General features: G+C 40.3%; 1 protein-coding gene across 6 annotated transcripts in view; it reads right to left on the reverse strand.

Annotated features, from left to right (window-relative positions):
• Nucleotides 1-27,194, reverse strand: part of ETFA (electron transfer flavoprotein subunit alpha) — a 102,318-nt gene extending 75,124 nt beyond the window's left edge. For 4 of the 6 annotated variants that reach the window (XR_013395165.1, XR_013395163.1, XR_013395164.1 and 1 more), the window contains exons 1-7: nt 27,075-27,194; nt 10,373-10,519; nt 7,396-7,477; nt 7,211-7,293; nt 2,625-2,724; nt 1,153-1,263; nt 426-527 (exon numbers count right to left, since the gene is read on the reverse strand). Coding sequence is in view for 2 of the 6 variants with exons in the window: in NM_001261119.1 (NP_001248048.1) it covers nt 426-527; nt 1,153-1,263; nt 2,625-2,724; nt 7,211-7,293; nt 7,396-7,477; nt 10,373-10,519; nt 27,075-27,113 (664 nt within the window). In the remaining 4 variants the exon portion in view is untranslated. 6 annotated transcript variants of the gene reach the window in all.
• Nucleotides 27,195-27,433: the final 239 nt, after the last annotated feature.

Genomic DNA, 27,433 nt, shown 5'->3' on the forward strand with positions numbered 1-27,433 from the left:
AAGAGTTATACACAAAGACATGGATAACTCTGGAAATCTTTCCAAGTGGAAAGAAGGGTAGGAATTACACACAAGATGGCCCTGAAATTCCAGCCAGTTCTATCTATAATTCAGAAGCCAACCATACTCTGCAGAATACATGGAAGTGCATCAGTAAGACGGTACCAAGTGGCAAAGCTATGGAGATGAGATTTACACCATGCTCCCCCTGGTGCCAGTGACTAGTTGTGCAACAGAAACCCCAAACTGTGTATTATGCTCATAATTTCATTTTCCTAATTGGTTAAATGGGAATAATACCCAAAACTTCCCAACTTCTTATATTTGAAAAAGATTTGTGTACCTCTAAAATAAATACTAAAAAAAAAAAAAAAAAAATCAAAGTATTTTAAGTTTACATCTTTTAAGATTAATATTTCACTTACCACCAGATACCACCACTTTGGCACCTGTTAGCTCTGGTCGATCACTTTTTGTTAATTTCTGGTCAAGCCACTCTGATATTTCCACTGGTGAAGTACTTGATGCTGCATACATTAACACATATAATAAAACAACGACTATGATTTCAAGTTCTATAACAATAATTATTTTTAAGAGAAACACACAAGTATATAATTCCATGAAATTTAATTAATGTGAATTTTTGGTGCTCCTAATTAATTCTCTCTGATAATGGAAAGACTTAAGGAGACTAAATTCCAGCCTTTGCCACATTAGTTGTATGACTTGAGAAATCATTTAATTCTCTGAGTCTGAATATGGAATAACTTTCTTTCTATGAGGTCCAAATGAGACACTATATATGTTAAAGTGTAACACCCTCCACATGTTTACTGTTACATTCTTCTGTTATATTGAATCACCCAAATATAATAGGAAACAGCGACAAGAGTAAAAAAGCTTAATCTTAATAGATCCTGTCTCCCACTCCCTTGATCTACCAAAGCAACTATCCTAGTACCAAAGATAATGTGAAAAAAGATGCAAGTTATATATATTTATTATTTTTATATAAGTTTAGGAATATCATTTAAATTGAACTTTCAAATACTATGCATTAGAAATGTAAGCAGAGGTAATCCCTCATTATAATACAGTCTATGAATTAAAAAAATAAGAAAAACCAAAAAACTCCAAATGAACACTCACCCTTTTCTGAACTGGCAGTACCGCCACTTGTTGCTGCAGCTTCAAAAGATGTTCCACGGACAGAAAACACTTTCACTTTCTCATCACACTTCACTGTACATAGAGCATTTCCTGAAACATACAATCTATTTTTTAAAAGCAACAACAAAGGCAACAAAACGAGCATTCCTTTGAGCTTGGAATTTACTTCATAGACAAGGCAAGAAATAACTCTTGACCAGTTGTCTTCTAACTCTATTAAGTATAGGAAAAAGTGGACCATAACAGTGAAGAAACATATCAGTAGACATTTGTATAACCCTGGATGTCTTTAAAAGCAGGACAGGTACTACCATGCCTAGAAGGAAGAAACTGGAACAGGCACCCACACTAAGAAGGTACGCTACACCCCTAAAAGGAATATGAACAAAGCTTCCTTCTCCAAAAACAATACAATCAGTAACTCAAAACTATGAGCTGCAACAACTTAGTAAGAATGTAGCTACTATGCATGCTGAAGGAGGAATATCTTGAAAACACAACAGGTCATAAAGAACAGGTATGGATGTGCCAAGATTTTAAGAGGATTTGAGACACTCTGGATTAGCTATCACATTAACAGTAACCCAAACCATGACAAAATGTTTTCCCACAAACATTATGGAAGATGAAAAGTCTAATTTGAGAATTAGCCATTTATAGTGAAATACACAACTTTAATCAGAAAAAAAACGAAGAGTTCACTGCCTTCTCCAACCCCACTAGAGACCGGTTTGCTAAGCAAAAGATCAATCAACTGAAGAGACACTGAAATGAATTTATTTTCTTTTTTTCTTGAGACAGGGTCTTGCTCTGTTGCCCAGGCTGGAGTGCTGTGGCATGATCACAACTCACTATAGCCCTGACCTTCTGGCTCAAGCAATCCTCCCACCTCAGCCTCCCAAGTATCTATGACTACGGGCACATGCCACCATGCCTAGCTAATTATTTATTTATTTTTTGAGATGGGGTCTTATTATGTTGCCCAGGATAGCCTCGAACTCCTGAGTTCAAGTAATCCTCCCACCTCAGCCTGCCAAAGTGCTGGGATTATAGGCACGAGCCACTGCAGCTGGCTAAAATGAATTTCTTAATGCTGATGGAAATGAAGTAGAAGAAGTAAAGATTGAGAATACTATTTTTTTTAAGTTTTGCTTTTCCAGGTACCACTTACAAAATATATTAAATAGTGAATCTAATTTTTATTAACCACTAGGAAAATACCACTCTACAAACTCAATAAACAGGCAGGAAACCGCTGTGCTTGAGATCCATCAAAGAGAATGCCATGTCAAGGGCCACCAGCAATTCTAGACTAAAATTTTCCTCAGAAACCTTTAAGATGGTCCACTTAAAGCAATTGTATGGCTTGATTTAAAATTTACCTTCAAGATTAATTTATGCTTTTCACTAAAATTTAACATGTCGATTAATTATCTTCCTTGAGTACTCACCTGCATAAATAGTTCTCACAAATGTGTCAGGTGACTTGATTGCAATGATGTCAGAAATTGGGGCAACCTCAAGTTTGGCTGCTACTCTGGGCAAAAGGTTCTAAAAGCAAAATAAGCAGTGAGTTACACACATACACAGTGATGGATGACTATATATGATCAGTAATGACATATTCTAAATGCATATTCTGTAGAAATTTTAATTCAAATATTTTATATTTCATGTGCACCTTTGGATATACAACTTCAAGCACAGCTTTTTAAATAGGCTTTGAGATTGAGTACCTACCATTACTCTAACTACATTAAGAGTCATATGAGTTTCACAGTATTAAGCCACCTTAATGCAACATATTGAATTATGACATATGAAATTTACTATAATAAACATCAATTACCAAGTGTGACAGTTGTGGACTATTGAATTTAGATAAGAAAAGATAGAACAAATTTAGAAGGGTAGTAAAATTCTCAAATACTGAAAAAGATTATGCTCGTACATATTAACTTAACGTATATAAAAACATTCAAAGCAGACGTTTTACCTTTTGTTTAAATTGATATTGCACAAAAAAGAATAAGGCCAGGTACAGTGGCTGATGCCTGTAACCCCAGCACTTTGGGAGGCTGAGTTTGAGACCAGGAGGCCAGGAGTTTGAGACCAATGTGGCCAACATGGTGAAACACCATCTCTACTAAAAATACAAAAAATTAGCTGGGGATGGTGGTATATGCCTGTAGTCCCAGCCACTCAGGAGACTGAGGCATGAGAATGAGAATTGCTTGAACCTGGGAGACGGAGGTTGCAGTGAGCTGATACCATACCACTGCACTCCAGCCTGGGTGACAGAGCGAGACTCTGCCTCAAAAGAAAAAAAAAAAAAAGAAAAATAACACTAACCTGAAGAAGTCTGTGTAGTACGTATTTAAAAAGCAACAAAAATAAATTAAAGGTGTGTTCTTGTGCTTGTACTGAAATAGATGCATGTGCTAACTTTGTCCTTAGTAGCAGGAACCCAAGTCACAGCTCCCCAAGTCCCAGTTACTTCTTCTTTTTTTTTTTTTTTTTTTTTTGGAAACAGGGTCTCATTTTGTCACCCAGGCTGAAGTTGCAGTGGTGTGATCATAGCTCACTATAACCTTGAACTCCTGGGCTCAAGAGATTATTCTGCCTCGGCCTCCTGAGTAGCTGGGACTACAGGCACATGCTACCGCACCCAGCTCATTTTCTTTTATGTTTTGTTTTTTCCTGTAGAGACGGGGTCTTGCTTTGTTGTCCAGGCTGGTCTCGAATTCCTGGCCTCAACCAATCCTCCTGCCTTGGCCTCCCAAAGTGCTGGGATTACAGGCATGAGCCATCATGCCCATCCTGAAGCACTTACTTAATCTAGTTTAAAAACCAGATTTGTCAGTATTTAAAGTTAGCTTCAGTAAGTAACCCTCCTCCTGAACCACCTTCTTTAACTGTTCAGGAATTATTACTGGAATAGTTACTTGGCTGAACAGATTATCTTACAATTTTTATGTTATGCAGACTTTGCCTCTTTTTAAAGTTTCAGAAATTTCTAAATTGCTCAAAATTTAATGTCTTTTGTATTTTCATTATCCCTTGTCTTTTTTTTTTTTTTTTTTTTTGAGACGGAGTCTCGCTCTGCCGCCCAGGCTGGAGTGCAATGGCCGGATCTCAGCTCACTGCAAGCTCCGCCTCCCGGGTTCACGCCATTCTCCTGCCTCAGCCTCCCGAGTAGTTGGGACTACAGGCGCCCGCCACCTCGCCCGGCTAATTTTTTGTATTTTTAGTAGAGACGGGGTTTCACCGTGTTAGTCAGGATGGTCTCAATCTCCTGACCTCGTGATCCGCCCGTCTCGGCCTCCCAAAGTGCTGGGATTACAGGCTTGAGCCACCGCGCCCGGCCAATTATCCCTTGTCTTAACATATCTTCAAGAAATTTTACCATGGTACTTAAAAAGTATGTTTTCCTGAATCTGGTCTTCCATCTAAATGTCCTGAGGGTGGATGGTACACAAATATCTATCCTATTAAAAATATATCCCATCCAACAGGCTGCCTGCATGGTTTCTGGGAAGCAGAAGCAATAATTGAGTTCTTTTTGTGCATACAAAATGACATTTTAAAATTCTAGTAGACAAGTATAAAAGTGTGTTATCTCAAAACCACAGCTGGTGAAGGACTATCATACAGCAAATTGTTTGGCTTCTTCTGATAGACATTTCTCATTCAAAACCCATTTACAGGCCGCACGACCAGCTACTATTATATGACCCTTATTCTCAAAACTCCCATCTGTCACAACATAGCAATCATGGCCAGAGTACTAAAATCTAGCTAATGACAAACACCCTTTCATGGTCTAACAATCTGTTAGGTGAACTGTCATCATAGAAAGAAACTCAAGGCTCATGAAATTATTTAAATCATCCAATATACAATCACAACTCTCAGAGACAGAATGGTCCACAAAGATTTTTTCACCCATCAGACTGGGGGAAAAATGTTAAAATGTATACTACCAAGTGTTGGTAATTAAGCAATAGGTATCAAATTTTTTAAACCACATAGCATTTGCTCAGTGATTTCACTTCTAGAACTCTAATGTAAATAAATTCCAGCCGATGTGTACACAGATACACGCATGAGCATGTTTTCTTGCAGCAAAGTATATAAATGCAAAAAACTGGAAACAAGTTAACTGTCCTTAGCTAAATATAGAATCTTATGCAGACACAAAAAAGAGAGAAACATTATGAGCCAAAGTCATACTCTTTTTTTTTTTTTTCTTGAGATGGTGTTGCTCTGTCACCCTGGAGCACAGGCTAGAGTGCAGCAGTGTGATCTCAGCTTATTGCAGCCTCAACCTTCTGGGCTCAAGCAATCCTCCCACCTCAGCCTCCCAAGCAGCTGGGACTACAGGTGTGCACCACCATACTCAGCTAATATTTATTTCTTTTTCTTTTTTTTTTTTTGTAGAGATGAGGTCTCACTGTATTGCCCAGGTTGGTCTAGAACTCCTGGGCTCAGACGATCCTCCCAAAGTGCTGGGATTACAGGCGTCAGCCACCGCACCCTGCCCAAGTCATACTCTTAAGTAAAAGCTACTAGTCACAAAACAATTCATGCCATATTATTCCATTTTAGAAGTAAAAAATATATAGCTGTACATGTACTGTAATTTAAAAATCCACAGAAGGAGGCCTAAAAGAATGTACAATTGTTAACAGCTATACTCCTACAGAGGGGAGGGTGAGTTGGGAATAAGAAAGCAGGACTTTGACACCTTGCTCTGCACACTGCTGTACTACATGCATTCTTCCTAATAAGGATGTATTCGTGTATAACTTATTTCACAATTTTTAAAAGTAAAAATAGGCTAAGCACAGGGGCTCATGTCTATAATCCTAGCACTTTGGGAGGCTGAAATGAGAGGATGACTTGAGGCCAGGAGTTTAACACCAGCCCGAACAACATAGGGAGACTACATTTATACAAAAAATTTAAAAATTAGCTGGGCATGGTGGCATGTACCTGTAGTCCTAGCCACTCAGAAGGCTAGGATAGGAGGATCGTTTGAGCCCACAAGCTGGAGGGTATGTTGAGCTACAATCGTGCCACTGCACTCCAGTCTGGGCAACAGAGTGAGGCTGAGGCAGGCAGATCACGTGAGGTCAGGAGTTCAAGACCAGCCTGTTCAACACGGCGAAACCCCATCTCTACTACACATACAAAAATTCGCCAGGTATGGTGGCACACACCCGTAATCCCAGCTACACAGGAGGCTGAGGCAGGAGAATGGCTTGAATCCAGGAGGTGGAGGTTGCAGTGAGCTGAGATCATGCTGCTGCACTCCAGCCTGGGCAACAAAAGTAAGACACCATCTCAAAAAAAAAAAAAAGTAAAAATAAAGACTAAAAATGACACCTTATTAAGAATGGAATAAAAGAAAAGAGAGCTAAGATAACACTCACGGCCACAGAGAGCAAGAAAAATCCACGACACATTCCTTGTCTTAGGCTCCCATTACACTCTTCCACTCCATTTTTAACTTTATGTAGACTGCTACCCATCTGGTAACACACTCATTCTTCAGACACATCACAATGCACATGATCAGATTACGGCTTTCTTTACCTTAAGGATGTCTTCAACCACTACACAGCCCTTTCCAAATTCCCCATGTAGATAAAATTTGGCTTTTCTAGCTATCCATCAGCCACCCAAATAAACCATCTCTTAAAACGGGCTACTAATACAAATGACTCTTGTTCGTTTGCTCGCTCGCTCTCTCTCACATGCAAGCAGAATTCATCATTACTTTTAAACGCAGAAAATTTTAAAATAATAGCCTAATTAGAGTTTTCTCCACAACTTAATTTGAAAAGCTGGAAATGGTAGTTTTTTAACAGAAAATTATGACAAAATCTTGAAAGAATAAATTTTAGCAAAACTACCACATCAATTCAGATAAATCCAGATTGGCTATATAAACAGTCTGTTGCACACTTTCAGCACAATGAAATCTAACCCCTTCAAGCAGTGACATCAGATTCCACATTCTCAACCTTCTCACCTTTCCGAAGGCAGATGCTCCAGCACAGATGTGTGTGTAATTGAATTGCTTCTGAGTTGCCAAAATCAATGGTGTCAGTTCCTCTGAGAATTAAACACATTTGATAAAAAATATTTTGGAATACTTTCATAATCATATATTCAAGCATAATTTACACGACATATTTTTCCACTGGAAAACCTCACCTGCAAGTAGGCCTCTGTACGCATCATGCTGAGCCACCAGAACTTTTGCTATGCCTGCTACTTTACAGAGATCTTGTGCCACCTGTGATTAAAAGATAAGTTCCTAATTATCCATCTATCAGAAATATACAAATAAAGCCACCACTATAAATATCAACAGATCATAAAATCTTAATGACCAACTGTAAAAATTACTCTTATTAGCAAAAGGGCCAGTTAAGAATTAAAACATATTCTGGCCGGGCACAGTGGCTCAAGCCTGTAAACCCAGCACTTTGAGAGGCTGAGGCAGGTGGATCACTGGAGTCAGGAGTTCGAGACCAGCCTGGCCAACATGGTGAAACCTCATCTCTACTAAAAATACAAAAATTAGCTAGGCATGGTGGTGGGTGCCTGTAATCCCAGCTACTTGGGAGACTGAGGCAAGCGAATCACTTGAACCCAGGAGGCGGAGGTTACAGTGAGCCAAGATCACACCACTTTACTCCAGACTGGGCAAAAGAGTGAAACTCCGTCTCAAACAAACAAACAAAAAAAGGATTAAAATATTAAAATACATTCCTTAACAAAGAAAATCTAATGCCAATAGATCTTACTACTGACTGACCTCACACTGTCCAACTACCAAGCATTTCAACAAATATTCCTGCCTTGAAAAAGAAAAGTGCTAATTGACAAACCAAAATCAACATGGCTCTTTATTCAAATTTAGTTATAAACTGTGCTTTTTACTTTTGGTTCAATCCAAGTGTTAAGTTCAATATCCTGGAAATGGTGAAAATGAAGTTCTCTTAGTAACATCCCATTGTCAACCACTGAGTTCCTGCCCACATACACACATTTATCTATGACAAAGCAAAATATTTCCTATTTTAATTCTTCATTTTTCCTGTTTAGAATCAGAATGGGGTTCTGAGAAAGCTTTGTGATCATTCAGATTTTCTATATTCAGAAGGCAATTAGATTTCCCCTTTTAAAGTATCTTTATTACATCATGGCTGGTTTCCACTTTAGCTAAGTCATATCAGTCATACTATCGTCTTCTGTCTCCTTGTTTACCTCCAAACTGATTCATTGATTCACTGATGAGTAGGATTAAACGGCTGTGCCTTCTGCTACCCTCATATGAACTGTTAGCTTGCAACAATATTCACTGAAGAAAGGACGCACTGCAAAAATACCTCTCCTAAACCAAGTGTTCACCGGCATACCATTTTGTACTACAGAGGCCCTCTATTATGGATGCAGCAGAATTTAGCTTCTCAAACTTTAAGAGAATTCCCAATTAAGAAACTCAGTTAATCGCAATGTAGCTGCATAGCAGCATGGGATAGAAAATGGGGCAGAATTTTCCCATTGAAACTCTCTTGTTTTTACTGGCAAAAACTGCTGGCATTATACAGAAGAATAACTTGCTGTTTATGACAAATAGCTGAATAAAATGCTATAAAGCTGAACTCTATTAATGATCTCTTCATATAGGTATTAGTTGTTTTCTTTAAAATTAGAACATGACAGGTTAGGGTTGTAACTGAGTACAGAAGATGATTTCTATTTGATTCTTCTCAAAGTAGTATGAAGCATCAAAGTATTTTTAAAGTAACATTACAATAATTATTTTAAATCACAGCAAAACAAACAACAAATCACAAATTCCTACATATCCAAAAACAGGGAAACCAAAAAGATGGCTTAGCCATCATATACTGTGGCTAATACATACATACAAATACATAGCTTAGCCATCACACATCACACATTGTGGCTGTATCAACTATGTAAGATTCTATAGTTGTTAGCAGGAATTGGGTAAAGAAACCCACATAACTAAACATAAGCCCACCATAATATGTTCTTTTAAGATATCAAGTTCACGTAAAAAATCAGAAGCAACATCAGCAGTATGAATCTGCATTCTCACATGCTCTGAATTATTGTTATTTTTAATATATTTTTTGAGACAGTCTCACTTTGTTACCCAGGCTGGAGTGCAGTGGTACAATCTCTGCTTATTGCAACCTCTGCCACCCAGGTTCAAGTGGTTCTCGTGCCTCAGCCTTCCAAGTAGCTGGGACTACAGGCACGCACCACCACACCGGCTAATTTTTATATTTTTAGTAGAGACACGGTTTCACCATGTTGCCCAGGCTGGTCTCAAACACCTGACCTCAAGTGATCCACCCACCTCAGCCTCCCAAAGTCCTGAGATCACAGGCATAAGCCACCATGCCCGGCCAGCATCACTTATTTAATAAAACATAAAATCCTCAAAACATACTCCCTTCAGATTTATTCCTCTGTGAAGTTTAAGCCCCCAACTACACACTCAGCAACTCCTATACCATGTGAGAGGGAACTGGTGGCTCAAGCTATGTAAGCTTAATTGAAGCACTCATCTACATTGCAGCCTAGTGGCACAGACCCTGCAAATCATATCCTAGCACCTTTCTAGAGCGTTAGTGTCCCAAGCTGTTATCATCTGATTTCAACAACAGCAACAACAACAACAACAACAAAAAAAAAATAACAACATCTTTTAGTACCAGCTAGAGTTTGGAAAGAATAGTACTTAACATTCAAATTCTTCTACCAATTAAAACATCCATATTACATTGTCCAGATTTACCACTTTCAGGAATTAGAAGCAATTAGCAAGTATATTCATCAACACAAAAAAGAGATCAGTTATTAACCTCTAAGGGGACTCAAATATTATCATTCTACTTGGTACCTGATGGCACATGATGGTGCCAGTGGAACTAAATCAAGTATTCTACCTCATTTCAAAAGATAAAATACTTAGTGAGGAAACCTTTTAGTTCCGTTTTCACACATGGTAATGGTTGTGACACTGGCCATTTAATGAGGATTAGAGCCCAGTTTGGGTTACAGTCCTCAACATAATTCTCTGTTGCCATCTTTTCCTGTCTCTTGATGGAGATTATATTTGCTATGGCTGACCTTAAAAATTTCTCACCTTGTCACATTTGGTTCCAGCTACTAAGCAGGACACTTCACCTCCAAGGCGTGTGGCTGCAGTAATAGTATTTAAAGTAATGGGTGCTAGGGAATCATTTGCATGCTCAGCTATTACCAGGGTACTCTGAAATCGTAGCAATGAGGCCTAAAAAGAGAAAAAAGGAAAAAAAAAAGGTAAAGAATGTTATCACAGGTTTTTTTTTTTTACTCTAATTGTTAAGGATGTAAGCTTTAAAGAAAACTATTCCATACACAATACTGTTCTATAAATTTATTTATAAAATACTTGTTCGATATTGAAAATCTAGCTATTTGTGTCTACCACTGTACTACTAATATTCTTTTTTTCTTTTTTTTTTTTTCTTTTTGAGACGGAGTCTTGCTCTGTCGCCCAGGCTGGAGTGCAGTGGTGCGATCATGGCTCACTGCAAGCTCCGCCTCCCAGGTTCATGTCATTTTCCTGCTTCAGCCTCCCAAGTAGCTGGGACTACAGGCGCCCACCAACACATCAGCTAATTTTGTTTTTGTACTTTCATGAGAGATGGGGTTTCACTGTGTTAGCCAGGATGGTCTCCATCTCCTGACCTCGTGATCCGCCTGCCTCAGCCTCCCAAAGTGCTGGAATTACAGGCGTGAGCCACCGCACGCAGCCTACTAATATTCTTATCTAATAAAAATAAGAACGCAAATTAGTCTTCTATTGTTAGGAAAAGTGTTTAATTACTTCAAAACAACTTTCCCACTAATCTACATCTGGTAAGAAACTACTATATAACTAAATGTAAATTTCTTAGACAGAACATATTAACTACCTAACTAGGAACTGGTCAAATTCTACTACCAATTACATTTGGTTACATACATACTGTACTCCTACAGTACAGGAGTACAGTATAATCAGAAATAATGGGTGTGAAATCAGTCACAAAAGTTGATCCCTATTGCTTCAGTCAAAACGCATTCAGTACCAAAATAATTGATAATGGAAATGTGTTTTTAAAATATGACACTAAACAGCAATTTTGCCAGGTTTTGACTGTTCAAATATGCTTCTGGATTCAAAAAAGGAAGCTTGCAGACAGTATACTGGAACCAACCAATATCCAGCCCTATCTAATGCAGACGATCAAGAAACCACCAATCACTCATGGTCATGTGGAATAATTTCAAACACAAGGAACACAGAGATGAACAAGAATGGTCCCTGTGCTCAAATATTTCACAGGAAATTAGACTTGTTCACTTACAATTATAAAATAGAACAGTTTTTCAAATAATGAAGAGATCCAAAATGTTGAAGGCTACAGATCATGAAGCAGAGTCAAGTGGGGAAGAAAGGAAGGAAGTTCAGGTGTTCCTATCATGTGAAAAGATGAGGAATGGCATCATAGGCATGAGGAAAAAATAAAATACTGGAACTATTCTTGTGGAAAATGGCAAAGAAAAGTGAGAAAAAGAGGAACTGTGGATCAAATGGTGTAGTTGTGTGGCTTAATTCAGCAATAACCTTAAGCTCTGGAGTTGGAGTGAAGAAAGCATAGCATGAAATTTACCCAGAGTTGGAAACTTAAAAGGAAGGTATGAACTGAAGGAAAGTCAGGACAATTCCTGGAATGAAATGAAAGTTCTTAGAAAGCAAATACCAGCCCGGTGCGGTGGCTCAAGCCTGTAATCCCAGCACTTTGGGAGGCCGAGACGGGCAGATCACGAGGTCAGGAGATCGAGACCATCCTGGCTAACACGGTGAAACCCCGTCTCTACTAAAAAATACAAAAAACTAGCCAGGCAAGGTGGCGGGCGCCTGTAGTCCCAGCTACCTAGGAGGCTGAGGCAGGAGAATGGCGGGAACCCGGGAGGCGGAGCTTGCAGTGAGCTGAGATCCGGCCACTGCACTCCAGTCTGGGCGACAGAGCGAGACTCTGTCTCAAAAAAAAAAAAAAAAAAAGAAAGCAAATACCACACCTGTTTGTATTTTGTATCCCCAGAATCAAATACAATGTTTCTTTTCCAATGAATATCTGCAGAATTAATTATATGGTACCTTTTCTTTTTTCACTGGAAGAGCACCATATTTTGGAAAGGACTTTGTAATTAAGACTCAAAGTAAGTTATTACTTTGGGTAATAAATAAATAATTAAATAATTAAATAAAATTAGGTAATTAAAAATAAAAAATTTAAATTATTACTTAAATCACATTTCACAAGAATTGCCAGTAACAAGCTATTTATCACCAATATATATCCAACATCATATTTTTGATTATGTTTCACACATCATTTGCTATAAAAATTATGAGATTTCCATCACCATTTGAAGAATAAATCTAAGATTTGGTGGCAGAAGGCCCATACTTGCTGTAAATTATAGTTCTATCATAAGATAAATTACGTAGTTATCCTAAGGAACTATCAAGCTTTTAGAACTTCCAACTGGAGATTATATACTTTTTAAAAGATTTATCAAAATTAGATTTATAAGCATAAACAACAAAAGAATATATTTAAGAACCCACTCACTCAGTCCATCTATCTGATCAATTTTTACTAAGCATTATATACATCATAAAGGTACTCTATTTTATTGACTCCTTTATAATTTTTAAAATACTAAACTTCCTTCTAATTCAATGTTTTACATTCCATTTCTCACATACCACCTAGAGAGAAGCTATAGCCTCTAGGCCCGGTTATGTGGCTAATTCAAAAATAATGGTTGTGTGGAACTAGAGCAGAAGAAATTGGCCTGAACCTTTAAAATGTTATTCTACAATCTAAAGCCCATCTGCAAATTTAGGAGGATGAATCAGATTAGAGGTTTTGTTTTTTGTTTTTTGTTTTTTTTTTTTTGAGACTCTCGCTCTATTGCCGAGGCCAGAGTGCAGTGGCGTGCTCTTGACTCACTGCAACCTCTCCCTCCAGCGTCCTAGCGATTCTCCTGCTTCAGCCTGCCAGGTAGCCAGGATTACAGGCATGCACTATGACGCCCAGCTAATTTTTGTATTTTTAGTAGAGAGTGGGGTTTCACCATGTTGGCCAGGCTGGCCTTGAACTCCTGACCTCAAATGACCTGCCTGCCTCAGCCTCCCAAAGTCCAGAGATTACAGATTGAGCCACCGCGCCCAGCCAAGATTAGAGATTTTCAAACTGCATCTATATAAGCTTCTAGGAAGCCATCTCAGGAGCCACCGCATGGGATAAGGTAGGGACTAGGCATCTACAGCTGCTAGAATGACCCCCCTACCCAACTTTGCTTTAACCAGATTAACCAAACTAACATTGATGGAGCACTGTACTAAGCAGTTTTGTACATAGTATCTTATTTAAAATTCCTACAAAGTCTATGATGGAGGTACTAGTATTACCCCGACTTCACAGATGAGGAAACTGGAGCTTAGCAGCTACACAGGTAGGAAGCCGAGTCAGGTTATTCTAAGTCCAGGTAGTCTGACTCCAGAGTTTGAGTTCCTAATTACCAGCACAAATCAAAGCACCACCATTTTTAGCTGTTTTATACATGGGTCATTCCTGTAAGATTTCACTTGGCAAACATTCTCGTGCTTAAAAAAGAAAAAAAAATAGCATTGTCAGAAAGAAAAATACGATCTCAAAAGACCTCTTTCCCTACTCTAAAAATCCTATAACTCTAAAATCCTATTTTAAGTAGAAGAGTAGTATAGAATATGACTAAAGAGTAAAAAAAAAAAAAAATGCATGCCCAGTATTGAAAAGGTTTTAAAGGGAACAAATTTTCATTTTATTATTTTATAACCCATTGCCTCTCTACACTTTAGGATCGATCCTCTTTTAACAATAGTTATGAGAGGAAAAGGAGCCAAATTCTTAAACATTTAAAGATAACTACTGAAATACTTAATGAGGTAATTGCCTCAAAAGGAATCTCAACCTCTTCAAACACTGCTATTTAAATAAAAATTAACTATGCAGGCCCATGTCACCCATAAATTCTTAGCCACCAGCCTCACCTGGGCTCTCAAAACTGCCTAGCAATGCTACCACAACTTCCTTGTTGGCACTCTCACCCTCCACAGCAATTATTTCAAATATCCTCTCCTGATGTTTCTCTTCTTTTTCTTTTTCGGAAACAAGGTCTCCCTCTATTACCCAGTCTTGAGTACAGTGGCACAATCATAGCTCTCCGCAGCTTCCAACTCCCAGGCTCAAGCGTTCCTCCCATTTCAGCCTCCCAAGTCACTGGGACCACAGGTACATGCCACCATGTCCAGTCAATTATTTATTTTTTGTAGAGACAGGGTCTTGCTATGTTGCCCGGGCTGGTCTTGAACTCCTTGGCTCAAACGATCCTCCCACCTTGGCCTCCCAAAGTGCTGGGATTACAGGCATGAGCCACCATGCCTGCCTCCTGATGTTTCTTAAACAGCCAACACATTCTGCCCCCTAATCTTAGAAGGCAGCCTCACCTCCTACTTCACAATGACAGCTGAAGCCATCAGGGTGGACCTGATTTCCTTTCCTGATACTCAACATAGAAATTCCTGTCCTTGCCCTATCACAATGGAAGCCACTGTGGATCCTTTCTCCTGGGTCTAATCCCTTCATCTGGGATCTAGATTCCACTCTCTTGCATCTACTCAGAGACTTTCTGTAATCTGCACTTCCCAGTCACGTCTCCAGCTTCTCCCTTTACCCTGGTTCCTTCTCATCAACACTTAAACATGATTGAGCCTCTCCCCATTCGCAACAATCCTGCTAAAAAGCCACAACCCCACATTCCACTCTAACTTCTCTAATTCCTCATTCTCGTTCACTCCTCAATTACTTGCATCTGGTTTCTGCCCTCACCCAAATTACAAACAAACCCTTTTCAGGCTTCACCTTACTTGTTATCTCAGCAATGTCTTAAGTTACTGACTACTCCCTTCTGCCTTCCACGGTTTAACTTCACCCCTATATAAGAATGGCTCAAATATTTTATATATATAAATCTCAAATGGGGTTCAAATCTCTTTCCTGACTGCTAGACTTATAATAAGGTTCCATCCGTATATCTAAGTGCTTAACTTGCCTGTCTCATCAAACACTTTCCATCTCAGCAAATTTAAACCTTAACTCATGTTTTCCCTCTGTTCCTCCAGCCCCTATACTGCTACTTCTCCAGACTTCAAGCTGCCCAAACCGTGATCAGAGAATCATCTCTGGGTTTTCTCTCAACCTTACATCTAACCAACCACTCAAGTCATAACAATTCTTCCTTTTAAAGAGAGCTACTCATAAATCCATTCACTTCTCTCCATCGTCAATGCCAATATTCTGGTGCAGGCTATTATCCTTCTCCTCTATTATCCCACACAGTCTCCCACCCCAGCTTGTTTCTAACCTACAATTCTGCTTCCTACCAATCCATTTCTCCCAGTGATCTTTCCATGACACAAATCTAACATGTTATTCTCCCCCACTTAAAACACTGCTGTTGCTTCCTGCCTCCCCTGGATATGGTAAACTAGACTCCTTAGGTTGGTTTACCATGTGTTTATTTTATGGCCTGATCTACCTCCCTAACTATATATCCCTCACTCCATTTATGCCTTATATTCAGATACTTGAACTTGCCCTGCTCTCTCAGACTTCCAGCCTTCCCACACATTGCTCCCTCTGCCTAGTGGACCTCTTTCCCTGTTACCCTACTAAATTCCAATTAATCATCCTTAGGTTTTCTGCTGGAAGGTCAATTCCTCCAAAAAGCATTAGTACAGTTACAGTGGTAAAGAGTACAGGCTCTGGAGCCAGCCACGTTGCCCAGGTTTGAATCCCACCTCCACCATAACTTCTCAGTACCTCAGTTCTCTGACTGTAAAATGGAGATGATGATAATATTAATATCTCATAGAATTGTTGTGAGGGTAAAATTAATAAATGTAAAGCCCTTGGAATGATGCCTGGAACATATTAAATCCTCAATAAATGTTAGCTACACATAAAAGCTTTCTTTGGACCATCTCAGACTAGTTAGCTTTGCTAGCACCAACATGGTACCCTGTAATTGCCTTTGTTACAGCACTTATCACACCTGATTATATTCACCTGATTGTCTTGTCGTCCCCCTTTGATACTGAGTACAGGAGTAATGTCTGATATTTCTTTTTTTTTTCTTTTTGAGGCAGAGTCTGGCTCTGTCGCCCAGGCTGGAGTGCAGTGGCGCGATCTCGGCTCACTGCAAGCTCTGCCTCCCAGGTTCACGCCATTCTCCTGCCTCAGCCTCCCGAGAAGCTGGGATTACAAGTGCCCGCCACCATGCCCGGCTAATTTTTTTGTATTTTTAGTAGAGACGGGGTTTCACCATGTTAGCCAGGACGGTCTCGACCTCCTCACCTCGTGATCCACCGGCCTCGGCCTCCCAAAGTGCTGGGATTACAGGCGTTAGCCACCACGCCTGGCCACAACGTCTGATATTTCTTACCTCTATAACCCTAGACTCTAGTAACCAGCACAGAGCTGACTCCCAATAAGTGAACTGAACATTGTTTTTAAAGAACTCTTCATTGGCCAGGAGCAGTGGCTCACGCCTGTAATCCCAGAATTTGGGAGGCTCAAGGATTACCTGAGGTCAGGAGTTCCAGACCAGCCTGGCCAGCAGAGTGAAACCCCATTTCTCCTAAAAATACGAAAATTAGCTGGACATGGTGGCACACGCCATAGTCCCAGCTACTCAGGAGGCTCAGGCACAAGAATCATTTGAACCCTGGAGGCAGATGTTGCAGTGAGCTGAGATCGCACCACTGCACTCCAGCCTAGGCGACAGACACTCCATCTCAAACCAAATAAAAAAACAAAACAAAACAAAAAAACACCTCTTCATCAAAAGAATGAGAAGACAAGCCATAGACTGGAACAAAATATGTGCAAAAGACATATCTGATAAAAGACTTATCTAAAATATATAAAGAACCCTTAAAACTCAACATAAGAAATGAACAACCCTATTTAAACAAGGGGAAAGGATCTGAACAGGTACCTCACCAAAGAAGATGGCCAAAAAGCATATGAAAAGGTGCTCAACATAAAGATGCTCACTAGGAAATTGCAAATTAAAATGAGATACCACTACACACTTATTAGAATGGTAAAAAACCAAAATCCTGACAATACCAAATGCTAGTAAGGATGTGGAACAACAGAAACTCTCATTTGTTGCTAGTAAAAATGCAAACTGGTACAGCCACTTTGGAAGACAGTTTGGCAGTTTCTTACAAAACTAAACATAATCTTACCATATAATCTAGCAACTGCACTCCTTTGTACATACCCAAAAGAGTTGAAAACTTAGGTCCACACAAAAACCAGATGTCTACAGCAGCTTTATTCATAACTGCCAAAACTTGGAAGCAACCAAAATGTCCTTCAGTAGGTGAACAAATATTCATACAATGGAATCTTATTCAGCAGTAAAAAGCAATGAAAAAGACATGGAGGAACCTTAAATGCATATTACTTAGTGGAAAAAAAAAAACAGTCTGAAAAGGCTACATGCTGTCTAATCCCAACTATATGACATTCTGCTAAAAGCAAAACTACAGAAACAGTAAAAAGATCAGCAGCTGCCAGGGATTAGGAGAACAAAGCATAGAGTTCTTTTGTTTTTGTTTTTGTTTTTTTCTGGGGGGAGCAGGAGTGGGGGCAGTGAAACTGTTCTGTATGATATAATAATGGTAGATACCTGTCATTATACATTTGTCCAAACCCATAGAAAGTACAACACAAAGAGTGAATCCTAATGTAAACTCTGGACTCTGGGAAATGCTGATGTCAATGTAAATTCATTAATTGTAACAAATGGACAACTCTGGTGCTGTATATTGACAGTGGAGGAGGTTGTGGGTGTGTGGACCAGGAGGACTCTCTGTACTTTCCACTGGATTTTGCTGTGAAACTAAAACTGCTCTAAAAAACAGTCTATTTTCAAAAAATGTTATTTTTAGAGACAGTGTCTTGCTATGTTGCCCAGGCTGGCCTCCAACTCCTGGGCTCAAGGGATCCTCCTGCCTCAGCCTCCTGAGTAGCTAGGACTACAAATGTGTACTACAACACAGGCTAAACTCTATCTAAAAAAAAAAAAAAAAAAAAAAAAAACTTCTGCCAGGTGTGGTGGTTCATGACTGTAATCCCAGCACTTTGGGAGGCCGAGGCAAGTGGATCACCTGAGGTCAGGAGTTCGAGATCAGTGTGGCCAACATGGTGAAACCCCGTCATCTCTACTAAAAATACAAAAATTAGCTGGGCGTGGTGGCGGGCACCTGTAATCCCAGCTCCTCAGGAGGCTGAGGCAGGAGAATCGCTTGAACCCGGGAGGCGGAGGTTGCAGTGAGCTGAGATTGCACCCTTGCACTCCAGGCTGGATAACAAAGCAAGACTCCATCTCAGGAAAAAAAAAAAAAGAATTTAAATATGAGACCTCAAACTATTAAAATCCAAGAAGAAAATGTAGGAAATGGCATTCTGGACATAGGCCCTGTCAAAGATTTCATGATGAACGCTCCAAAAGCAATTGCAACAAAAATAAAAATTTACAAGACAGACCTAATTAAACTAAAGAGCTTCTGCACAGCAAAATAAACTAAACTATCAACAAAGTAAACAGACAACCTACAGAATGGTAAAAAAAATTTGCGAACTATGCATCTGACAAACGTCTAATAACCAGAATCTATAAGGAACTTAAATCAACAGTAAAAAACAACCCTATTAAAAAATGGGCAATGGATATCAACAGACACTTCTCATATGTGGTCAACAAGCATATAAAAAATGCTCAACATAACTAATCATTAGAGAAATGCAAATAAAAACCACAATGAGACATCTCACACCAGTCAGAATAGCTATTACTTAAAACTCAAAAAACAACAGATGTTGGCAAGGTTGCAGAGAAAAGGGAACGCTTATACACTGCTGGTAAGAATGTAAGTTAGTTCAGCCACTGTGGAAAGCAATGTGGCGATTTCTTAAAGAACTTAGAACATTCGACCCAGCAATACTATAATTGTGTATATACCCAAACGAATATGAACCATTCCACCATAAAAATACATGCACACATATGTTCATGGCAGCACTATTCACAATAGCAAAGACATGGAATCAACCTAGATGCCCATGCAGGGGATGCACTGGGTAAAGAAAATGTGGTATATACACACCATGGAACTACACAGCCATTAAAAAGAATGAGATCATGTCCTTTAGAGCAACATGGACGGTGCTGGAGGTCATTATCCTAAGTGAATTAATGCAGGAACAGAAAAACCAAACATGGAATGTTCTCTCTTGTAAGTGGCAGCCAAACATCGAGTACATAGGAATACAAAGAAGGGAACAATAGATACCCGGGCCTATTTGAGGGTGGAGGGTGGGAGCAGGGTGAGAATAAAAAAAAAATACCTATTGGGTGCTATGTTCATTACCTGGGCGGCAAAATAATCTGTACACCAAACCCCCAAGACACACGATTTACTCATAATAAATCTGCATAGATACCCTGCAAACCTAAAATTGGCCCAGAAGTTTGAGACCAGCCTGGACAATATAGTAAGACCTTGTTTCTATGAAAGATAAAAATTAAAAAATTAGCCGGATGTGGTGGCGCATTCCTGTAGTCCCAGCTACTTGGAAGGCTGAGATGGAAGGATCATTTAAACCTAGAAGGTTGAGGCTGCAGTGAGTCAAGATCACGCCACTGCACCCCAGCCTAGGCGAGAGAATAAGACTCTATCTCAAAAAAAAAAAAAAAAAAAAGGTTGGGGTAAAAAAATACAGCAATGATAAATAATTTTAGACAAGACTAAAAAATGAAGTGATGTTTTTATCTAAAGAAAATCCTGGGCCGGGCATGGTGGCTCACGCCTGTAATTCCAGCACTATGAGAGGCCGAGGTGGGCAGATCACGAGGTCAGGAGATCAAGACCATCCTGGCTGACACGGTGAAACCCCGTCTCTACTAAAAAATACAAAAAACTAGCCGGGCGAGGTGGCGGGCGCCTATGGTCCCAGCTACTCGTGAGGCTGAGGCAGGAGAATGGCATGAACCCAGGAGGCGGAGCTTGCAGTGAGCCAAGATCGCGCCACTGCACTCCAGCCTGGGCGACAGTGAGACTCCATCTCAAAAAAAAAAAAAAAAAGAAAAAAAAAAAAAAAGGCACCTCAGTGTGCAAATGTAATTTCACAGATACCCTTTTAGTGTTTTCCAGCCTTCTAACAATATAAAACCTCTCCCAAACACCCTCTATGTTCTGTAACAATGACCACACTTAAAATAATGTGTTTCTTCCTCAATCTGTTTGCATCACAAGGGCAGGGACTAGGTCTGTCTTGTTCTCCACTGTGAACTTGGTATCTACTTCTCTGGCACACAGCTGGCCCTCAATAAATAATAACTAAATGAAAACTTTTCTTAAAATTATCAAAAACTAAAAAGCAACTGTTTCCTCATTGATAATGTAATCATCTAAACATGTGTAAGGGTAACTAAACAGTATATAAACTGTTACATCACTAAAACAGACACCCCATCATGCTTTTAGAGAAGTTCTCTATACTGTTTAGACTTGGTTGCAAATAGTAAAATATGAAGTTTTCTTTCTCATGCCAGCCACATACCCATATAAAGTTGACTGGCCTTTATGAGATAGTATACTTCTTGTGGGCAGGATTTAAAGAGATTATCACCCTCTCTGCACCCTTTCAAAGCCAAACTTCTTGAAAATAATTTCCACAGACACCAACTCTATTACCTCACCTTCCATTTTTTCAATTACTCACCCAAACTGGCTTTTACTTCCACAACACTGAATCCAATCTTTCCAAAATCACCAAAAACTTCCTTATGGCTAAGTCCAGTGAACACAGTTTGGTCCTTCTCTTGTTCAACTCAATAGCTTTTTTTTTTTTTTTTTCCTTGTGGGGGTGGGTGTTAGAGAGTGGGTCTTGCTTGCCATGCTGCTCAGGCTGGTCTCCTGGACTCAAGTGATCCTCCTGCCTCAGCCACCTGAGTAGCTGTGACTACAGGCACATGACACTGTGCCCAGCGTCAGCCTCATTTTTGACATTGTTTTTGCTTTTCAGTTTTTTAGAGTTCTTCCTGTAACATGAACTGTATATTCACATAAACTACCACAGATGCCAGAAGAAGAAAAAAAGCTGGAATCTAACTCTCTACCCTTACAAACCCACTCATAACCTAAAGTAGTAAGAATGATTTTAACCCATACCTCCGCCCCAACCATCTTTGGAAACTAGATGTAATGAGGGTATAGAGGGCAGGGGAGGGTTTTTTGCTTTTTTTTTTTTTTTTTTTTTTTTTTTTTTGAGACAGAGTCTTGCTCTGTCTCCCAGGATGGAGTGCAGTGGCGCAATCTCAGCTCACTCCAACCTCCACCTCCCGGGTTCAAGCGATTCTCCTGCCTCAGCCTCCTAAGTAGCTGGGATTACAGGCATGCACCACCACGCCCAGCTATTTTTTGTATTTTTAGTAGAGATGGGGTTTTACCGTGTTGGTCAGGCTAGTTTCAAACTCCTGACCTCGTGATCCGCCCACCTCGGCCTCCCAAAGTGCTGGGATTACAGCCATGAGCCACCACTCCCAGCCAGTTTTTTTGCTTCTTAATTAAAAAAAGAAAAACAGGCCGGGCGCGGTGGCTCAAGCCTGTAATCCCAGCACTTTGGGAGGCCGAGACGGGCGGATCACGAGGTCAGGAGATCGAAACCATCCTGGCGAACACGGTGAAACCCCGTCTCTACTAAAAAATACAAAAAACTAGCCGGGCGAGGCGGTGGGCGCCTGTAGTCCCAGCTACTCGGGAGGCTGAGGCAGGAGAATGGGGTAAACCCGGGGGGCGGAGCTTGCAGTGAGCTGAGATCCGGCCACTGCACTCCAGCCCGGGCGACAGAGCCAGACTCCGTCTCAAAAAAAAAAAAAAAAGAAAAAAGAAAAACAGCAAGAATAAGCTATAAAATCTTTCTAAGTCATACCCAAAAGGATAAATAATGTATAAAGTCACCTAGCCCGATTTTATCATACATTTTGTAATTTTAAAAATGTATATTGTATTTCTGTACTTTAAATACTTCCTTTAATCTTTTTAGTAATAAAATATAGCAGTTTTTAATCATAACCATAAATGTTATATAACATTGACTGTAATACTGAAAACACAGTCAATTTACTTCACTTTAAGAACAGACAGGCCGGGCGCGGTGGCTCACGCCTGTAATCCCAGCATTTCGGGACGCCAAGGCAACTGGATCATGAGATCAGGAGATGGAGACCATCCTGGCTAACACAGTGAAACCCCATCTCTACTAAAAATACAAAAAATTAGCCAGGCGTGGTGGCAGGCACCTGTAGTCCCAGCTACTTGGGAGGCTGAGGCAGGAGAATTGCATGAACCTGAGAGGCGGAGCTTGCAGTGACCTGAGATCGCACCACAGCACTCCAGCCTGGGCAACAGAAAGAGACTCCGTTTCAAAAAACAAAACAAAAAAGAACAGACAAGACTCTTAGTAGACACATTGGCAGGCATCATAATTTTACTGAATTCACCTTATGCAATAAATTTTCTTTTAGAATCACACCAAAATTGGCTCTCTTTCTTCTTTCAGTAGAATTAAAATTTCCATACAAATTACAGACTTCAATCTTATTCATCAATACTAGACAGAAAAGTGTCATGTTGCTTCACACCAATTTCTTAGCTTTTCAATCCTGATATTCCTTCCCACTTGACAATAAACACAGTAACAAGAGTACTCAAATGACCTTGAAACTGTTGTTTCACTCACCACATAAATTTTTTTGCATCTTCTTATTCTTCAATAAATCAATTTCAAGAGCAAATTAATAAAATAATAACAATAATTAGGATTAATATCCCTGCAAGAATATTAACTAATTGCAAACGCCTACCTATTTTCCTCTCGGTGTGTTCTCTAGCTCTTTATTATAGATACAAAAACTATCTTTGTTAACAGATGACTTTAAGGACCACTGCCACACACACAAGGATGAAAGACTTTACTCAATGGCACAAATCAGTCAGAACTAAAAATGGAACTTAGATACCAAATGCAAGTCATTGAACTTATATTCTAATAGTTTAACAAAGTGATTTTTAAAACTACATAAAATTTACCAACCTTTTTTTTTTTTTTTTTGAGACAGCGCCTCACTCTGTTGCGCAGGCTGGAGGGCAGTGGTGCTATCTGGGCTCAATGCAGCCTCAAACGCCCAGGTTCAAGCAATTCTCGTGCCTCAGCCTTCCAAGCAGCTGGGACTACAGGTGTGCGCCATGGCGCCTGGCTAATTTTTTTTTTTTTTTTTTTTTTGCTAGAGATGGGGTTTCGCCATGTTGCCCAGGCTGGTCTCGAATTCCTGAGCTCAGGTGATCCATCCGCCTCAGCCTCCCAAAGAGCTGGGATTACAGGTGTCAGCCATCATGGCTGGCCCCATCTTAACCATTTCTAAGTGTATAGTTTAGTAGTGTTAACTATATTCACATTGTTAACAGTTTATGGTAACCTTTAACTATAATTCCTAACTTTATTTTTTTTAATATGGTTTTGGAAATGTATCCTCTTCCTAAATGTATTAATGGTTAGCTACAGAACAATTTTTTTTTTTTATTTCAAGAGTAGGGATTTAAGATAAGCTATTTTGACTTTGTGATATCATAAACATATATATGTAAACAAACAAGAGTCAGATTGAATGTGCCCCACTATACAAATGAGACAACGTGAGCATAAGGTAGAAATGTATTATCCTAAATAAGGATCTATGTATCCATAAATCCATAAATATGCAAGAAGATAATGTTCTTCCTTATAGTAGAATAACTAAAAAATGTAGAAGGTATCATGAAAATAGAAAATCACCATTTTGCATCACAGTAATCATTTCTCAGGTAAAAATCATCAACAGATGCTAAGACTGGGTAAAAGTCTGATGCGAAATAGAAGAGTCACATAGTCTCAATGTATCTCCTCATAAATTAGTTAAAAATTACAAAAGGAGGAGTATTAACTTGACAGTGCAGAAACCTGGCAAACAACACATTGGCTAAGTAACTAAAGTTAGCATTACCACTAATGGGATAAACCAACATTAAGTACCTCCTAATATGATGCACGGGGAACACAATACCACTTTTGTGATATTCTCACCAAGAATACATAACCTGAATCCAATCATGAGGAAACACCAGATAAACCCAAATTGAGTGACAGTCTGGAAAATAGAAGGCCTGTACTCTTCAAATACACCAATGTCATCAAACCCAAAGGAAGGCTGAGGAACCTTTCTAACAGAGTAAGAGAGACATGATAACCACTTGACATCTAGAGTATCTTAGACCAGAATAAGGAAAACTGCTACAAACTGTACTAATGGGACAACTGGCAAAATTGAACATCCAGAGATTAGAAAACAGTATTTTATGGTGAAACTTCCAGATATTGCCAATTACAGTGTAGTTAGAAAGTGAACCTCTTTGTTCTTTTAAAATATCACTGAATTATTTAGGAGTAAAGGGTACATTTGCAACATACTTTCAAATAGTTCAGACAGATAGTATTATGTATGTATGCGGAAAGATAAAGCACATGTGTCAAACTGCTAACAGGATGGGAAAACCAGGGGAAGGGTTTTGAGATTTCTCTGTACTATTCTTGCAACTTTTCTATAAGTGCAAATATTTCAAAATTTAAAAAGTTAAATACAGGTATATGTCCCTATTAATTTATGGGTTCACTTTAGAAGTCTTGCTACCATTTCTTTTATGCTAGAAATTCAAATCTCTCCAACATTCTTAATGACTTTAAAACAGCTATTCTACTTAGCTTGACTTCAAATTTTAAAAATAAGTCAAGGTCAAAGTCTTTGGCAAACCACAATGAGTATCTGGAAGTAATGTCTAACACATTAGCCAATGATGGGGATAGTAAGAATTACTTAATCATTCTATTTTTTTCTGTTAGCTCTACAAAGTTACTGAGTCCTAAATTCCATCCCCCACCACAATTATAATTTCACTGAGGCCAGACTTGTAATCTGTCCACAAAACTGTTTTCCAACTGCTGCATAGACCAGCATTCTTCTGGCTCAGGTTCCCAGAATTTCCCCAAATTCATGACTTTCACTTGTTTATATCCAGATCCCCTAATGGGAGAAAATACGTCCTGAGGGGAAGACAGGACACTAACCTGAAAGACATGGGTTTGAACTCTTTAGGGGAAGGCAGGGTCAGACTTTTTATCAAACAAGGAATACGCACAAGAAAAAAGATGTCTACAGCCAGGCGCGGTAGCTCAGGCCTGTCATTCCAGGACTTTCGGAGGCCGAGGCAAGTGGATCACTTAAGGCCAAGAGTTCAAGACCAGCCTGGGCAATATGGCGAAACCCCGTCTCTACCAAAAAAAAAAAAAAAAAAAAAAAAATTAGCCAGGAGTGATGATGCACACCTGCGGTCCCAGCTTCTCAGGAAGCTGAGGTGGGAGAATCGCTTGAACCCGGGAGGCGAAGGTTGCAGTGAGCCCATATCGTGCCACTGCACTCCACTCTAGCATGGGCAACAGAGTCAGACCTTGTCTCTTAAATAAATAAAAAAAAAAAGTCTAATGTCTACAGACATCTAGAAAGAGCTCCAGCTATGCCTCAGAGAGAAAAATCCCAGGAGTGGATGGGGAAATATTCATGCACAGAAAAAAAAAAAAAAGGAGAAAAGGTACAAACCATCAGGTAAGTTTCTGACCCAGGTTTACCAATCTTGTTTCTCATTTCACCTAAATGTAAACTTGGAAAACTATAGAATCCACAATATAAATTATTGTTACTCGACTGGTGCCTGGTCAGTCTCCAAATAGTACTCTCCCACATCATGAGAACAAAAATGTTTCCTATCAGTCCTTCTCACAACAGAAGAGAAAAACGTGGTTTGTCACTAATGAAACACTGAAAATGTACCACTGTCACCAGTTAAGCTATTTAACCTACAATCTGCTGGTTAAAAGCAGGTCAGCCTGCAGCATATAAAAAGACGTCTGCCTTTCAAAACTGGCTAAAGCTGTCAAATCTGATCACAGGTTTTACAAATACAATCGCCTCAACTCAGCCCTGCTCCATAAACCAGAAAGCAGAGCCAGCTTCCATAACTGGCCACGCCGCCTCCCACCCCCCCGCCCCACCCCCGCCCTTGACAGTGAGTGGGTCGGAGCGGCCACAATGCGCCCAAAGTGTTTAATTCTTCCAGAAATGCCGGCCTCCGGGAGGAATGCAGGTTTGAAACTGTCCCCAACAGGGCATTCCCCGGCGACATTTTGCTCCCTCGGGTGTGGAGCAAGTGTGGAGGGCCTGGCGGCCCGAAAGTGTCCAGAGTGACCGACAAATGTGGGAAGCGTCAGGGCAGAGAGTGGGCTAGAAGGGGCAGCAGACGCTCAAATTCACACCATTCGGAGTCACCCTGACCCCCAACCTCTGACTTCTGCCCCGAACTGGCGGCCCCGAAGGAGTCCAGGGCAGGCCCCAGAACTTTGGACCCAAGTCCCAGGCGGGGACCGGCCTGTGGGCGCGTGGGCTGGTCGGGTCTGAGGGAGCGGTGACGTTTGCAAGACCCTATAGGGACGGCGGGTTGACGGGGGACCGTCCCTGGGTTCGCCTTCCCAGTCCGGACTCACCGCCCGTCGGAGCTGCCCCGGAGCCGCAGCTCGGAACATGTTCTCTGCTTCCGCCGCAACCTCGGCCTCACAGCAACCCCGTGCCCGGCCAACTGGCGTCGCCTCAGCCAGTCACCTAATGCTCGCGAGACGCGCGAACGAGATCAGACGCCCTAGGCTGGGAGCGCGAGCCCGCGGTTCCCGCCTGCCCATTGGGCGGCTGCGCAGCCAATAGACGGCGGGAAGTTAGGGGCTAGACTGGGAAGTGGGGCAAAGGTGAGGCTATTCCCAGGGGACCTTCGAGTAATCCCGGGCCGCGGAGCTGCAGCGACAAAGCTGGCCACCCGCTGATGACCGAGCTCAGACTGTACTGTCTCACT

Source organism: Macaca mulatta, chromosome 7 (assembly GCF_049350105.2).
Source record: "Macaca mulatta isolate MMU2019108-1 chromosome 7, T2T-MMU8v2.0, whole genome shotgun sequence".
In the NCBI taxonomy this organism is placed as follows: domain Eukaryota; kingdom Metazoa; phylum Chordata; class Mammalia; order Primates; family Cercopithecidae; genus Macaca; species Macaca mulatta.